Source organism: Polyodon spathula, chromosome 13 (assembly GCF_017654505.1).
Source record: "Polyodon spathula isolate WHYD16114869_AA chromosome 13, ASM1765450v1, whole genome shotgun sequence".
NCBI lineage: Eukaryota > Metazoa > Chordata > Actinopteri > Acipenseriformes > Polyodontidae > Polyodon > Polyodon spathula.
Window position 1 is genome coordinate 40,886,087 of NC_054546.1, and position 17,618 is coordinate 40,903,704.

The 17,618-nt window shown below is 40.5% G+C and overlaps 1 protein-coding gene across 1 annotated transcript; it reads left to right on the forward strand.

The window, feature by feature from the left end:
• The first annotated feature begins 4,147 nt into the window (after window positions 1–4,147).
• On the forward strand, window positions 4,148–17,019 carry LOC121325584 (receptor-interacting serine/threonine-protein kinase 2-like). Its single transcript, XM_041268332.1, has 12 exons — window positions 4,148–4,262; window positions 5,226–5,399; window positions 7,252–7,405; window positions 7,757–7,912; window positions 8,872–9,020; window positions 9,733–9,782; window positions 10,434–10,595; window positions 10,867–10,952; window positions 12,240–12,308; window positions 14,085–14,253; window positions 14,500–14,664; window positions 15,930–17,019. Exons 1-12 carry the CDS (start codon window positions 4,156–4,158, stop codon window positions 16,202–16,204), a joined length of 1,716 nt encoding a protein of 571 aa, XP_041124266.1. The 5' UTR covers window positions 4,148–4,155; the 3' UTR covers window positions 16,205–17,019.
• The last annotated feature ends 599 nt before the right edge of the window (window positions 17,020–17,618 follow it).

Consider the following 17,618-nt stretch of genomic DNA (forward strand, 5'->3'; position numbering starts at 1 on the left):
ATGAATATTTGTAATACAGTATTCTCTTTTGGTCTTCTCTTTTGGTTACAAACAGCAGTAGACTTGGATCACAGACAGAGCATATCCCAGTGGACTTAGAAACTTGTCCAATACTGTGGCTAGCCAAGTATTAAAACCATCACATAAACCAACGTGAACATAGCTATGAAAAACAACTTGGAGCTCTCAGTATCATGAAAAACTACAACCACGGCTTACAAAAATAGTTTCTGCATAGTTTAATGACTACCGGACAAGTGTCTCTCTAAATATAACCTTCAACAACTCAGGCAAGCAGTGCTGCACACAAGACCATAATCCCTGCATGCAATCAGCTGTAACTGCTGGGTTATGGGTTAATGCATCTCATGTCTGGAAGGAATTGCGCAGGCTCTGGGCGGTGTTACATCACTTGTTATCCTGTGCTATAAAAAGCTCAGTCAGAATGGAAATTGATTGCTTCACTATACACAGTTTTCTTATTTTTTTTACAATGGAGTACTGTACACTGTGGGTTGCTTATTTCATACCACAGCTACACATGCTATCCTCACTGCTTAATGGTTATCTATTAATACATCAATGCTCTATTGTCAGTATGCAACCTCAGCTAAGTGTAGCCCGATACATCTAACTTTTAGGACTAGTTTAAGGAATGTTTTGTTCATAAACCATTTTGTGATGTGAGTTTGCCAGGTTCAAGCTAGGTTAGAGCTGTCATCCTTTGTCTGGCATCGTCTGACATGATGAAACCAAATTCTTCATTCTGCTTTAATGATCCGACATCTGCATGAGGGAAGAGAGGGTGGTTTGCTCTCTATGCACTCGGAAACACGCTATAGTAGTCTTATCATTTACATTAAAAAGGTGGAGATTTCTTATTAAATTACTGCAGCATATTTACAAAACAGAGAAACTAACAACTTGAGAGTGCTAACGACTCAAGACCTTGAATTACATCACCTAAGTTGTTTGCCATAGTATTTTTTAATGATATTTTTGCAGTTTTATAATGATTTTCCCATAGCTATATTATGCATTTACCATAGCTTACCCTGGTTTGCCATGTTTTTTTTTCAAGCTGTTTTATCATACCTTGCTATTCTTTACAATGCTTGCCTCTGCTTTACATACTCTCGCTATGCTTTATTACACTTTGCTATGCTTTTACTATGGGAAACTGTTATAAGGGTTATAAAAACTACACATTCATTTATGACCATCGCACTGTCCTTATCATATGCACTAACTGCTGGTTGTAAAGCTTTAGAAGGGAGAAGTTACAAAGACTCATTCAACCTCCTGGAGTTAGTGGAAATGTAATGTGGGACATGTTTTTGGGCATGTTACCTATAGAATACAATGGTTTGGCGAATCTCATGATGATTTGAGAGGGATGTTGGCTACAAATCTCTTTGTTATTTCATTCTGTTACACTTCATCTGGTGGTCGAACGACACTGATCATAGTGACTTAGTATTAAAGGGTTTGAATCACTATTACAAGCAGTCAAGAGCAGACTTGAGAAAGGGTCTGACTGATTGATTAGAGTTCATTAACAGGAATATTTTTAGTAACTCTTCTTGTCAACAAAGTAAGTTTTATAACCAGACTTTTCTCATGTCATAATTTATATTAAACGCAGCCTTCGAGGGTCCTGTTGTAAAATAAAAACAATAATTTGCTTGTGGAATGTTTTCTATGAGAGAGTTTCGTGGGAGTTTTCTTTGTTTGTAAGATGATGCACCTTATGGGAAATGCATTGCTTGAATAACTGGGGAACATTCCATATCTTTTCTGTAATCTTGTTTTTGAATAGTGTTTCTAACATGGCAATGGAGGAAATATAATATGTTTAAATACAGTAGCTGGCTTTAATGAGGCACACGTGATAGAATTGTATTATGATGAAACCGAGAAAGTTGTGGTTAACAAGGGACAAAAATGTATACGGCTTTAATAGTCTTTCCATTGATAGCAGTGAAGTCATCTTAAAGCAGGTGCAATTTTTTTGTGTATGCCCTGAGGCTGGTAATTCTAATCGAAGGCTTGCGACAGTGTGGGGACTGTGTTTGTGTGGGGAGTATTGGTAAAGGGAGTGGAAGTTTCTCCCTGCCAAAAAGCTTGGAATGTAGCTGGAACCGACAATTTAATAAATGATAAATGATTAATTAGGCTGCAGATGTATAAAAAAGGGTATTGTTAGAGAGGGGTAGAATTGGGGTTGGTTGGTGGTGGTGGTTCGTGATTTGTGATTTGTGGTTTGTGATTTGTGATTTTGATTTGTGATTTCTGATTCGTGGTTCATGTTTCCTGTTTTGTATTTTGTATTTCATGTTTTGTGTTCTGTGCTGTCTGTCTATTTTTCATGTGTTTTTGTAAAACCTTTTATTTTGGCCCTTGTGCCTTTTATTTTTGTTTTTGTTAGTGTTTGTACCATTTGGGCTGGGACACAACCTTCAGAATTTAATTGGATTTTAAGTGGATATAATTGATCAAATTACTTAAACCATATGTAATATCATGTGTAATTCCAGACACATACTTGCCACATTTAAATAGGGCAGTCTGGTTATACGGTTCGATGTGATCTCAGAGTCTCAGTTTGTATTTAATTCAGTCTTTGGCACTCTATTTTATATACAAGAAGTGCTGTATGAAGCTGTATGAATGCCTGTGTGAACCGTTGAACCAAGCCCCGAAAAAAAGGCGATTCTGTCACGGAAGGTTTCAGATTTTATAAACAGGTTTGACACTTTTCGACATTCGAAACTTGGTTAAAAAAAAAACAATACTTGGTTCAAAAAAACAAAACTTGGTTCTCACACACGAATCCAACTCCTTTGTATTGACCATCATCTGCTGTGCTGCCAAAACTGTTCTTCAACAGTTGCTGGAAATAAAGATCTCTTTTTCTGGCTATTGACTTTATAGAAACGTAATAATGCGCGCCTTACCAAAGTTAGTTATTTGTATGGTAATTCTGGTTATTAATTTTGCATTGTAATACTCTACTGACCTGTAACACCTGTAAGTCGTCTTGGATAAAGGTGTCGTCAGCCCATAAATATATTAATCAAAATAATTAAAAATGTATGCAAAAAGATTTTACATTTGTTTTTTCTAAAAGCAAATTAAACAGAACGTCGTTATAAAGAGCTTATTACGTTGGAAATAAATGAATTTTTATATTTACTCGTTAAAGTGAATGTTTTGTTAAAAAAATGTCTTTTTACAGAAAACATATATATATATATATATATATATATATATATATATATATATATATATATATATATATATATATATATATCACACAGCACCAGCCCAGCACAGCTTGACACAGCTACACACACACACACACACACACACACACACACACACACACACACACACACACACAAACACACACACACACACACACACACACACACACACACACACACACACACACACACACACACACACACACACACACACACACACACACACACACACACACACACACACACACACACACACACACACACACACACACACACACACACACACACACACACACACACACACACACACACACACACACACACACACACACACACACACACACACACACACACACACACACACACACACACACACACACACACACACACACACACACACACACACACACACACACACACACACACACACACACACACACACACACACACACACACACACACACACACACACACACACACACACACACACACACACACACACACACACACACACACACACACACACACACACACACACACACACACACACACACACACACACACACACACACACACACACACACACACACACACACACACACACACACACACACACACACACACACACACACACACACACACACACACACACACACACACACACACACACACACACACACACACACACACACACACACACACACACACACACACACACACACACACACACACACACACACACACACACACACACACACACACACACACACACACACACACACAACACACACACACACACACACACACACACACACACACACACACAAAGGGGAATTCTGAACGGAGTGCGACAGCCAATCACAGGGACGGTAAACATCATCAGAGTGGAATGTCTGCTTGCTTGTCTTTTCAAAGTGTAAGGAAGCAGCAAGTGGATGAAGTCACTTTCTATCCCTATTGTGTGGCTGAGGTACCATTTCAGAAGAAGCCCAACAGGTAAAAAAGAAAAGGCGCTTTTCTGTCAGGGAAGCGCGTCTCATCATGACTCAGGATAAAAACTCGATTAAGCTCAATAATGGGACTTTAATTACCCGGTTTTACTTATCCAAAACTTTACAAATTTAGTAAAGAAAAATAACTGCTGGAGATAAGAATGCGATTGCAGATGTAAACGTTATGTTGAGTTTCTTCCAGGGTTACGTAGTTTTTATGTATATATATGAGTCACGACGTCTTTAATATACGATTAACTGGACGGTTTATAATCGTTAGGTGTAGCTGCTTCTGAGGTACGTGTGATGCATGCGTATAGCTGTCCTGTTAAAAACAACGCGTGATCCTGGGGGACTGGAGGAGGTATAGGGACTTTTTCAACCGCTGTGCAGTCTGCGCTTGCTAGTTGGAAAAAAAAAAGAGTTCACTTTAACACTTTTATTTATTTGAAAGTATCAATTAAAACCAGTGATATGTAGACAGGCTTCAAATTAATGGCCGTTTCCATCGTGAAAAAGAACTTAGCCCCGGATGACATACGATGCCACAAAAAACTGATTCAGTATAAATTATACAAATTTTTACTCCCTGGTAGTTGTGCTTGTTTTTATAACAAATGTATTTATTGTTCAATTGTTCGTGTATATTGCCTGTTAATAAATATACATTTTTAGAAATACGTCTTTAAAATATGGATCTATTTTAATACCGGTAATACATACAAATACAAACTACTATCAGATCTTTTATATATCTGTATATGTCAGCTGGAGCTGCATGACAATTGCATAGGGATGGGGGAAGAGATTCCTACTGTGTAGCGTTCCATCCATTCCAGGTTTTCCTGTGAGCTTGATTTCGTTACAGTGTGTAGGTAATAACAAGCTTGCGTGTCTTATTAAACTCAGTGAAATCAGCAATGACTTGAGCTATGACCATCATTTGAAAAGCAACTTCTCTTCCCAGGTCCTGTCAATGTAGGATGGCTCAGCCCTTCTCTGTGCTCTCGATCCCCAGCCTGGATGTGGTGAACCTTACCCTGATCAGGACCAGCTCTGGGGCCTGTCTGAGAGGTCAGCTCCGAGGTCACGGCCGTCAGGTTTCCATTAAAGTCCTGACTGTCCGGCGCACTACAGAGAGGTGAGGCATTTCATGTTTTCAATCTGTTTCATAGATTATGTGAATTTACTCGTATAAAAGTTTCCCATTGCAAAAACATAGCAAAATGTAATAAAGCATAGTAAAAGTTTTTGTAAAGGATATTAAAAAACATGGTATACCATGGCAAACTATGGTAAATGCATAGTATAACCACGGGAAAAGCACAGGGAAATTAAATACTGTGCAAAAATTCCATGGTAAACTTTTATAAGGGTATGATATGGATGCCAAAGGAGATCCAGAAACATTAGCAAGATGTTGTACAAGGTATGGGACAGTCTTTTGTATGCGGTTCAGTCCTGACCTGAACAAGCACCCTTGAGTTTAGTATGGGTGGGCTGTCCGATGGGGGTATTTTGTGTTGTGGACCTGCTGTCACCAAAGTATTATTTTTATTGGAAGCCCAGGCTTCCAGTACTGAAAGGCCAATCCTCTGACTCGCCATTTCTTTTTTTTTTTGTAGATATTTCTTTAATAAACGCGTTCGGTGTGGTCGCTTTTTTGTAATTGATTTATTTCTCGCCTTATCTACAAGGAAGCAAACTGGTGCCAAATTCAATATTATATAGATTTCAGTAAATGAAACCGCAGAGCATGTTATCAGCGCTTTCAATAGGTGCATAGTATACCCAGTGTATCATCGACCCTTGTTTATTGCAAACATAAAGACAGGTGCCAGCAACCTTTTATAACTGTCATTAGTAAAAGCAGCTAGCACCTTCTAATCACAGTGTAACAGTTATGGCCTCCACACATCGTTTGCGATGCGACAAGCGGACGTGTCCTTTGACACTCCGCACCGCAAGTAAAAAAATTAAACATGTATTTTTGTTACGAGCCGTTCACTCTGCCTCTCCTCTGCGATGCGCCAGGGGGACACTGAAGCGATGTGAAAATAAAATCGGACCGTTGTCTATTTTTGTGATTTTGTTGCGTGACAGCTGAGGAACTGATCAATGAGGAACGGCTTCCCCAGCGCGCCTTCAGTAAACAATGGCGTGTGACTTTTCTTCCAGTTGATGATACAATCGGAGGAAAGTTGCCTGTCGCCGCTGGTGTGAAAGGTAGTGTCGCAGCGAAAGTACCATTTTATCGCAGGACAAATCGCATCTCGTCCGGTGTGTGGAGACCTTAAAACACCAACATGGTCAGAATTGTTCTTGTTTAAAATCACTTTGTATATTTTCTTTCTGTGTGTGGTCGCATCCAGGATACTTTTGAAAAGTCAGATGTTTGACCCCTATGGCTTGTGTTAAGCTCTCACACGTTCTGTATTTGTACAGCTGGTACACCAGGGTGTAACCATTAACCTGTCCCCCCTGCAACACTTCCCCTAGTGGATATAAGAAATACCACTTTTGTTTTAAGTGGAATTTCTCACTGATGTATTGCTGAGATCCTTAGTGTTGCAGGGGGACAGGTTATCCGTTACACTCTGGTGTGCCAGCTGAACTTCAAGAGAAGATGTGCTTGAGAGCCCTATAGAGGCTACAGGGATGATGTAAACTTGGGAGTTAAAAAGAAAAAAGTCACAAGGATTTGATACCAAATTAATCCAAACAAGAAGAATGCATTGGTCACCAAATACAATCACCAAACTAAATAACAAACAAGTATAGACATTTTAATTAACGGCCTTGAGGTTCTTTTCTCCTTTTGGACCAAAAATAATGGTAATGTTGATTTGCAGTGGGAATCTGCCTCAGTGTTATATTTTCTACCCAGTGTTTTTCTGTCTCAGTGTTTTGTGAAGTTATATTTTCTACTCAGTGTCTTTCGTCTCAGTGTTTTGTGAAGTTATATTTTCTACCCAGTGTTTTTCTGTCCACAGTGACTGGACTGAGCATCTCAAGGAGATTGCACTGGTGTGCCGGGTCCAATCGGACCGGGTCATGGTTCCTCTCGGGATCTATCGCTCCAATCTCTTCCTGGGCTTGGTTTCTGAGTGGATGGGCGGTGGCTCTCTATACTCCCGCTTGCATGAGGTAATGCTCTTGAAATATAGTTTATAAAATAGGTGGGATTTCAAAGGAGTGTATTTTGCACAGCATAAACAATATATAATAAAAAACTCACTGTAAAGCCACTAAAGAAAGGAAATCATTATTGATGTGACTTTTCAAGCCTATACAGTCTTTTATAATACTGCTAATAATACAGAAGTTTTGATATAGCGATGACATCTGAGTTATAATGAGTTTGTCATTTTATCTCATGTGCAATGTGTGTTTGGGGTTTAGACAAAAGTTGCCATCAAACTCAAGTCTCATGCTGACACACAAGTAGTAAAATGTTTTCCTACCCATAACAATACTTTTTTGGTTTTATATTTTTAGTGCCAGCTGTTTCCGGACTTGCCCTTGCCACTGCTCCTCAGAATTCTATTGGATGTTGCTGAAGGGGTGTGTCACCTGCACAGCCTGACTCCGCCTCTTCTTCACCAGGCCCTTAAGTCCAGCAATGTCCTGCTCGACACGCAGAACCGGGCTAAGGTAAGAGTACCGGGACAGTGAAACTACAGAACAACATATTACTGATTTGATCTAAACCAGTGGTTCTCAATTCCATTTCCTATCTTTTGCTTGAACCAGAATCATCATGTTGATTTAAAATCACTGTCCATTCTGCATCTGTTCATTTGTAGACCAAATTAGTCAAGCGACATATCTAACTGCGCATGTGAGTGAGAAAGTACATCCGATTGTGAACGCTGAAATGAGCAGTTGTCACAAAGACGGCTGCAGTGGGTGACGTCAGACCAGAAACAGGAAATAAACAAAAAGAGAGAGGTGGAGTTTGGTGGAGCTGAGCGAATGGTTTCGCTCAGCATTTAATAAATGAACAGACAGCCAGAAAATAAATGGTTGTAAGACAAACAAAAAAACACAGGACACGGCACAATCGCTAAAACAAAAGAGACAAACAAAACAGACTACACAGACAAACACGGTGAGCTTCTATTTTACTTTACGTTATTACAATTACCTCCGTCTCCAATCCAGTTCTCCACTCACCGAACACACAACCCCGAGTGGGTGAAAACATGCAGCTTTTATGCAGCTGTACCGAGACTTGATTGCTAATCAATCATTCAGTTGGAGTCGCGGTACAACTGCACGTGAATTAGTAAAGTGCAATTCCCTGTGCTCATATTTTTACTGTTTTTTACTTGCACGTGAAGTGCTGTGTAATCCTCGTGCCTAAATACAAATATACATTTTAAACACTCGTGTTACACAAACCCGTTTATATCCCGTGTACCAATGACTATACACCAACATTAACACACAACACAGGATACACACAGGGGCGGGCACTTTGCCACACCAGTGTATGTAAATATCTTTGTTTTGCCCCCGCTCCGAATGGAAACAGAAATTGCTTCTTTTGAGCATGTACAAACAGATTTAACTAAACAAGTAACCAGCGGGCTCATTCCCTCGTTGCTCAGGTCTGCGACTATGGGCTGTCTCAGTGGAGAGCCTGGAATCTACAGTCAGTCCCTGCAGACTACAGTGGTCTGTGCAGCCGAGACCTGCCCTATTTATCACCAGAGACCTTGCGAGGCGAGGCACCGTCTGCAAAGGGAGACGTATACAGGTGAGTCTTGAATATACAGGCATGGTATTCTAGAGACGCTCCTTAAACAGGAATAATACAGGTGTTACTAATTTAAGCGAATTGCTGTGTGCGTGACGTGAGCACAAGACAGACTGAAAGTACCCAGTCTGGTTCCCTTCTTTAGGGAAAGCAGTTGGACTGTAAACGTTTTGTTCAAGGTGAAATCGGCCATGGCTGTTAATCTGTGAAACCAAGTTCCAAGCCACAAGGTGGCGTCATGTTCCCTCAGCCCAAGAGCGGTATTATGAATATTTATGAGCAGAATCATCAATATTGAATTACTCCTCCTGTTGTAAACTCTGAACAGAAAACAGGCTGCTGGGCAGACACAGAGTTCAGGAACAGAGTCCCTGCTTACATTTGAACCCACTGTATGTATAAAGAATCCAGACAACACAACAGCTCCCTGTAAAATATACACCTTCAGCATGCCCCTCTTTTGAGACTGTAATGTATCTGCATATACCTTTTAAAAAATAGTTTAGCTAATGTTCTCCACTACCTTTTGTATATGCATATCTATGTCGAAATATTTTTTTTGTAACATGCCCTAAAAGTTGGTTCCTGACTCAACTAGAGGAGCATGTTGCAGTAAAAAATGGATAGATGATTTAAATGTGTAATGCCATCCAGCTATAAAGTGTAGAATACTCTGAATATGCTATAATGTCTCAACCCTCTTCCTCTGCAGTTTTGCCGTGCTCATGTGGGAGGCCCTCAGCAGGAGAAGGCCGTATCAAGGTATGAGGTGAAACCTACAACTCAGCCTCAGAACACCAGGCTAAGGGGCTCTCCAAAATGCCAGCCTTTTCTTTCCTGTAATATAAGGGCCAGTTATATTTGAATGAGGAGAAACACAATGTTAAAGAATGTTATAAAGTCCAAGGCAGGGATAGGAGCTCACAGCAATGGAAAAATGCTCTGGAGAATTTTTAAGGGGTTTTCTTTTTCTCTTCCTCTGAACCATGGTACACTGTAATGTGCTGAAGCAAGCACTTTGCAGAGCACTGTCAGAGACTGTGGGAGGGAAGAGGCCAGTACTGGAGCCAGCTGCCAGCCCCCTCATGTCACCTGAGCTGTGACCTAGAGCTGGTCAGAGCTAGATGTCTCAACCCCTTCCTCTCCCCCGACACATCTGTTCACTCTTCACTTCCTTCATTTGTGTTAGCTCTTTGTTATCAAGCTGCAGAGACATGTTACAGGGACTGTACAGCAAATTACTCACTTGTTTTTTGTTTCATTGTATGACTTCAGAATGACTATATTAAATACGTTTTGTTCCCTCAGAAAATTCTACGTGAATTTGAACATGTCATGCCAAATGACAAAGCAAAAGTGAATCATAATTTGTGCAACTAAAAAGTCAATGCTGCTTGTTTTTGTTGTCTGTAGATATTGGTCAGCCCCAGGATCTGGTCTCATTGGTCCAGAGCGGAGTGCGCCCCGATACTGGGGAGGAGTTTATACGTGGTACCGTGCCTCAGCGAAGCTCCCTGATCCAGCTAATGACACAGTGCTGGCACCCTGATCTACACACCAGACCTCAGATCAGAGGTAATGACGCATCTCAGTCTACATGCTGCCTTTATATAAGAAGATTGCTACATCTTGCATTTCAGGCATTCAAGTTGTATCTTTGTGCTGTAGTTGTTATATTGGTTACATATGTTAATTTCAGTGATGTACTGAGTAAACAGCAGGAAGATGTTACCATTTATTTCAGTACAGCCCAATGCCTATATTTGTCTAGGTCTGATTGGGTTGGGTTTTTTTTGTGATGATGAATCGTCCATGATGGATTGTAATGAGGTTTCTCCTCCCCCAGATTGTGTCCTGGAGCTGCGCAGAGTTGTGGAGACGTTTCACCCCTACACACTTTCACAGGCTGCCCTCCAGCTGAAAGAAATGAAGGTAAAGAAGACTTGCACACAGAGCAGACAGTGAGTCTCTGACCCAGACTCAGTCCCAATCCAAACACCTTTTTTATACAGCTTTACAATGAGTCCCTAACCCAGACTCAATCCCAATCCAAACACCTTGTTTATGCAGCTTTACAATGAGTCCCTAACCCAGACTCAATCCCAATCCAAACACCTTGTTTATACAGCTTTACAATGAGTCCCTAACCCAGACTCAATCCCAATCCAAACACCTTGTTTATACAGCTTTACAATGAGTCTCTGACCCAGACTCAATCCCAATCCAAACACCTTGTTTATACAGCTTTACAATGAGTCTCTGACCCAGACTCAATCCCAATCCAAACACCTTGTTTATACAGCTTTACAATGAGTCTCTGACCCAGACTCAATCCCAATCCAAACACCTTGTTTATACAGCTTTACAATGAGTCCCTAACCCAGACTCAATCCCAATCCAAACACCTTGTTTATACAGCTTTACAATGAGTCCCTAACCCAGACTCAATCCCAATCCAAACACCTTGTTTATACAGCTTTACAATGAGTCCCTAACCCAGACTCAATCCCAATCCAAACACCTTGTTTATGCAGCTTTACAATGAGTCCCTAACCCAGACTCAATCCCAATCCAAACACCTTGTTTATACAGCTTTACAATGAGTCCCTAACCCAGACTCAATCCCAATCCAAACACCTTGTTTATACAGCTTTACAATGAGTCCCTAACTCAGACTCAATCCCAATCCAAACACCTTGTTTATACAGCTTTACAATGAGTCTCTGACCCAGACTCAATCCCAATCAAAACACCTTGTTTATACAGCTTTACAATGAGTCCCTAACCCAGACTCAATCCCAATCCAAACACCTTGTTTATGCAGCTTTACAATGAGTCCCTAACCCAGACTCAATCCCAATCCAAACACCTTGTTTATACAGCTTTACAATGAGTCTCTGACCCAGACTCAATCCCAATCCAAACTCAAGTTGTTCCCTTTACTCAAATACAGTATACCAAACTCAGGCAAGCGGGTTGTATACTACAGTAGAAAGACGTGTGCGAAATGAAGTGGGTTCGAGGTAAAGATTTCATTAACGCAGTGCCTCAGGATTATGTGGTCACTCCCAAATCTGTCCTAAAAGAAGCATGCACAGTTAACATTCTGGTTGTGTTGTAAGTGCAGTAGCCTGGCATATAAACCTTAGACTAGAGTGTAGTATTGTATTCAGTGTCAGACTAGAAAACATTTTATTTAATGTTTTTATTTTTCCCCAGGAGAGGGCGCTAGAGGGTTGCAAGGACCACCTGACCCATGCGCTACAGATTGAGATCAACAACCTTGAGGTCAGTGCTGGGGTCCTGTTCCACCTGGGTCTGGGCGTATAATGCAGTGTGACATGTTTTCATAATTACAGCCTGCATACCTTGCTCTGTAGGTCCTTATCTTATTTAACACTGGAACCGCCAAGATTTTGGACTACATACAACCGTCGCCCCCGCAAAATGTGCGGCTCCATTTTAAAACAGCTTTGATATGAAAACGAAAAACAAAAAAATCGGATACAACTTAATATTTTTATTTATGAACATCATACATAACATTTGCAGAGTAGAAACACAGTATCTACATTGAAAATTGAACTTTTTTCTTATTTGTTTCAAAAAGAGCACATATACATAAACATGAAAAACTGTAATAAAATAACCTTTACACAATAAACTTCTGTGTAAACAGGTGTAGAAAGCTGTATGCACATATAAAATTATAAATCATTAATAACTAGTTATAAAAATAGAGTAAAACAAAAATATAACTTATGCAACGTGAAAGCGCTTTGAGTGAAGCAGAGTTCAAAGGTTCTGTCTGTCTGTTCAGCGTTCTATTACAGCTTTCACAGTACAATCTACACAGAAAACACGCTTTTCAACTGTACCAGTGCATTTACCACAGACTGCCTTTTCACAACGAGCGCAGACATCAAAAGTTCTGTTTTTATTGCATTTAGCAACCTGGCATTGTCTTTTACTCCGTGTGCCAGTGGGCGCAGCGCTGGCTGAAGGTTGATGGTCATTTGGCAGCCAGCTTTCGTGTCTCTTGTCAAAATATTTTTGCTGTAGCTCCAGGGCTAGCTGCAAAATGAAGTCCCTCCAGGTGATTGTATTGCCAGTGCACTCCTTGTACAAAACCAAAGCATTGATGGCTGCCAGGTACAAAACATTACAAAAAACAGCCACAGGCCACTTGTGAGTACCACCTTTGACAGAATACAGCCGTGCCATTTGATCCAGTATATCCACACTGTATTTCGTTGCGTTGTAAAATGCAGCAGTCTCTGGCTTTCGTTTAGCATCAGTCCCGATGGTCACTGATCTGTGCAGAGAGCTTAGAATACGCACATTTCTTTATTTATTTATTGCACCATCACACTCAGGGTGGCACAGTCGTTCTGCCTGAGAAATGTAGTGTAAACAATAATAATATATGATGATTATATATAATAGTAGAATGACTTTCATCAGTGTTTCAAGCACTCAACAAGATTATAATACGTTATTTCACAATGATTTTATTACTAAGCCCAGACTAAATTGTTGGCTGTATTGTATTGATTTCAATATGCCGCAAACGCTGCAGGACTGGTGGTTGAAGAAGCAAGAGCTTATAACTTATTTATTTTTACGATTCTGCAGCTGAAACACTGTGTGGGTATTTAATTCAGATATTTAGTAAAACATAAGAACGGACATGCGCGAGATATTCACATGCACAGAGATATTTAATTATTCTAATTTTAGCAAGTCCCTGCTTGTCTGTTAACAACAATAGTACATTTGAAAGGTATTACATGCAATTGTAAACCAACTGTGCTGCTATGGTTTCCTAATAACAATAAATAAATCCACACTAGTGCAGTTAATGTATATCAATGTACGAGTCCTATTATTAGGTTTAATTACCAGTGTGCCATACTATAGATTCAAGTTATGGAATTTGTTAACACTGCAGTGGAAAATATAGGATGTTACCAGAAATATTTCAATGCAATTAATACCTTGATGCCTGGACTGAGTTCAGGAATTCTACTTGATGAGCTTTACTGTTGTTGCTGTTGCTGACAGATTTCCAGTAGGAATCCCAAGACTGCTGGAAACAAGTCTGTTCCCATGCACACACTACAGATGTTGACCTCTGCACCAGTGGGCCCTGACCCGCACAGGACAAGCCCAAAAACTCCCCCAGTCCCCCAGATGAGGCGAGGCGTTCCCATGGAGGCTGCGTCCCAGAGAGGTGAGGACTGATACACCACTTTTACCAGGTTTCACAGAACACCAAACAGTCATTATGATGGACCTCCTTCCTTAAGGTAGCACTAGGTAACGCACAAGTATTTCTGGTATGCAGTATTATAACACTGGCCTGGCAGATATTGTGGTTGACTACTAACATTGGTCACTGTGCTTGAGAATGTTTTGTAGCCTCTCTGCATGATCCTATCTGTAGAGGTTTCAACTTGCTGTGTTTTTGCCTCCCCAGAGAGCTGTAGCTTTGCAAGTTCTGTGCCCAGCAGACCAGTCTGTCCCAGAGTTGATAGCTGGGAGCAACAGAGCAGCCCAGGCAGGTGCTGTCTTGGGCAGAGCCCTCCACCCCCACCCCTGCACCGAACAGGCTCCTTCAGCCAGCCTGATCAGTGCTCACTGGGTAAGGGGTCTGATTACTGGCACTCTGGAATAACCATAACCCTATATAAATAATGTGAGAAACAGCAAATTTAGGACTAGTCAAGGCTCTCCAGTAAAGTTTCCAAGCCACATCTAAACCTTTCTCAGATGCTTGTGAGTAATCTTAAAGAATAAGTAGCGGGGTTCCGAAAAATCTAGCATTCCACGTCCCCATGTGCTGCTACAGCTGTTTAAATAGCATGCCTGGAATTTTTCAGTAACATCCTGATAACTTTTTAGACATAACTTTAAAGTCAGTATCAAAGCTCTTTTCAAAGTGGCCGACAGTGTCAGGATTGTTGCCCACATTGTCAAACAGGTAACACAGCAAGAACGATCCATGATGTGGGACGGAACAGAAAAGCCAGAACACTTGTATTGTTTTTTTTTATTTTTATTGCACTTTCTGCAGTGATTTGAAGACAGATCTCAAACCCCACTAGAGCGGCCACTTTGAAAAGAGCTCTGAAACAGTTTAAATTTATGTGTAAAAGGTTGTCATCCTTTCAGAAAAAAAAAAAAAAAAAAAAAAAAAACCCCGCAGCAAAATAACATCTGAACTTCACAAAGACCACATCTGATCAAATACTGCTGTGCTGCTTCCTGCTGGCCTATCTACTGTAGCTGTCTGCACCGCCCTCTGTATCTACAGTATCAGTGTCCCTTTGGCTTCCTCCTGTTCTAAACTCTCAGTTTCCTCCCCTCCATTTCCTTAGAGAAGCTACTGCTGCTTCATATAGGAGAGCGGTTTCCTGTGCTGACTGTATATTCCTCCACTATCTCTTTGCAGCTTGTTCCAGCCCTCTCTCTCTCTGTACCTGTTTCTGGGCTCTCTTGTGAATGAGGCCTTGCCTCAATGGGCAGTTCTACTGGTTAAATAAATAAATAAATGGTGCTCAAACTGGCCTGTTACTACTGCCTTTTAAACAAAATAGAGCAACATAGAGGGGGATTCTCCCCAAAAAATAAGAATATGAATGTTATATATAGCTTTTAATTAACTGGAGGTAAGGAATTTAGTGTTTTTGATTATTTTATGTATTTTGTGAACATGTACAATGAAACCAACAGACAAAAGATGTAAAGCTGTTATTCACACATAATAACCACTGTCAAAGTTAGAAGATACTTCGTAAGTACCACTAACCCTTACCCTACTTTACTGACTGTAAATGTGTTATTATCATGACTTTTTTTTATTTACTTTAATAAAAGGATGACAGCTGAACTTGTTTTTCTCCGCAGCGTGGTTTCCAGAGAGGAGCTGCTGCCGGATCCTGCAGGCCAGGCGGGGCTCCATCGTTCGGGGGATGACGGAGGGGAGGCTGAACTACGTGCTGGACAGGCTGCGTTCACGACAGGCGCTGGCCCGAGAAGACTATGAGTACATCACGGCTGCCCTGACGCTGGCGGCCCGCACTCGCTGCCTGCTGGACACCTGCCTGTGCCTGGGAGAAGGGACGGCTCAGCTGGTAGTGCAGGCCCTGGGCCTGGGCTCAGCTGGGGGGCTGTGCCAGTGAGAGGGTCGCTGGGCTGGGTGATTGAACTCGCAGGAGCAGGCTGTGTCGGGGAGGGGGGTGGATAGACCCTGGGATTCAAACGGAAATGCAATCACGTGATATCCAAACTCGCGATTGAAAGTTCTCATTTATAGCTGTATCGTGAAGCAGGGTTTGGAAGAAACTGTTTCTAATACGTAATAATAAAAGGGTTGTAATCTGTGCTGTAATTATAGCACACACTTTTACAGCAGACTTCAAAGACAAAGGAACTTCTAAGGCAGACGTGGGTCTGCTTGGGTTCACTTATCAAAGTGTTTTGTTTCGCAGAGTAGAACGTTTTTTGTCATGTTAATATATTTAAATGTATTCGTTAAACCATCGCAGTTTAAGTAGTTTTTATAAAACGTTATACTTTGCTGTGTCGTGTATAGTAGTTATATCTACTGGCAAGGCTATGAGAGCCTCATCTCTTGAGTGTTTTTGGTTCTAGTCTTTTCGTGTTAATGATCATAGCCAAGGGGGCAGGAGTTTTATAGTCATTAACTTAAAATGTAATAAATATTCAGCGTTGCTAAATTTAAATTGTTAAATTACTGCTCGCCACACATCACATTGAATGAGGTCTCAATTAGATTTTTAAAAAAAGATTTTTATTTTTTATTATTTTCTTACCTGGATGAGAATTTATATTGAAACTCCTGCACTCTCCCTACTCACAAGGCAGCAACTGTACACAACATTATTGAATATAATTCTGTATCATTTTATAGTACTGGGTATTCATATCTTGCATCAAGAACAAAGGATCTGCTAGTACTGGTGTTATAGTATGACTGGTGCATGTCAATCAATAAGTTAGTAATTTATTAATTAATGTATATATATATATCATATATATATATATATATATATATATATATATATATATATATATATATATATATATATATATATATATACCACTCCACAGGCAATTGAAGTCAGTGGGATCAAGCTTGAAGAAGTCAATAACTAATATATTTACGACAGTTAATTTCGGCTATGGAGAACCAAATGTGCGAAATCAACAGAAGAGCAAAAATGGGCTGGAGTGCCTTTGGAAGATAAAGCATGGTTCTGAAAGGGAAACTGCCCTCAAGAGGAAAGTTTTTGACAAATGCGTCCTGCCAGTTTCAACGTACAGGTGTGTAACCTGGACCCTCAATGCAAAAATAACTCAAAAATTGCAAACGACTCAACGGAGTATGCTGGGAGTAACAAGAAAAGACAGGGAAAGGAAGGAATGGATAAGAGCGCAAACAAAAGTATGCAATGTTATTATAAGAGTGAAAAAACTGAAATGGTAGCGTGGGCTTGACGTGCAGCAAGAAGAACAGACCATCGCTGGACCAAGGAGATACTAGACTGGATCCCAAGAGAGATAAAGAGACCA

Coding starts and splice junctions, on each gene's coding strand:
- LOC121325584 (XM_041268332.1), top strand. CDS start 4,156: ATGTCTGCTTGCTTGTCTTTTCAAAGTGTAAGGAAGCAGCAAGTGGAT. Junction 5,400..7,251: donor GTCCGGCGCACTACAGAGAG/GTGAGGCATTTC, acceptor TTCTGTCCACAG/TGACTGGACTGAGCATCTCA. Junction 14,254..14,499: donor GGAGGCTGCGTCCCAGAGAG/GTGAGGACTGAT, acceptor TTGCCTCCCCAG/AGAGCTGTAGCTTTGCAAGT.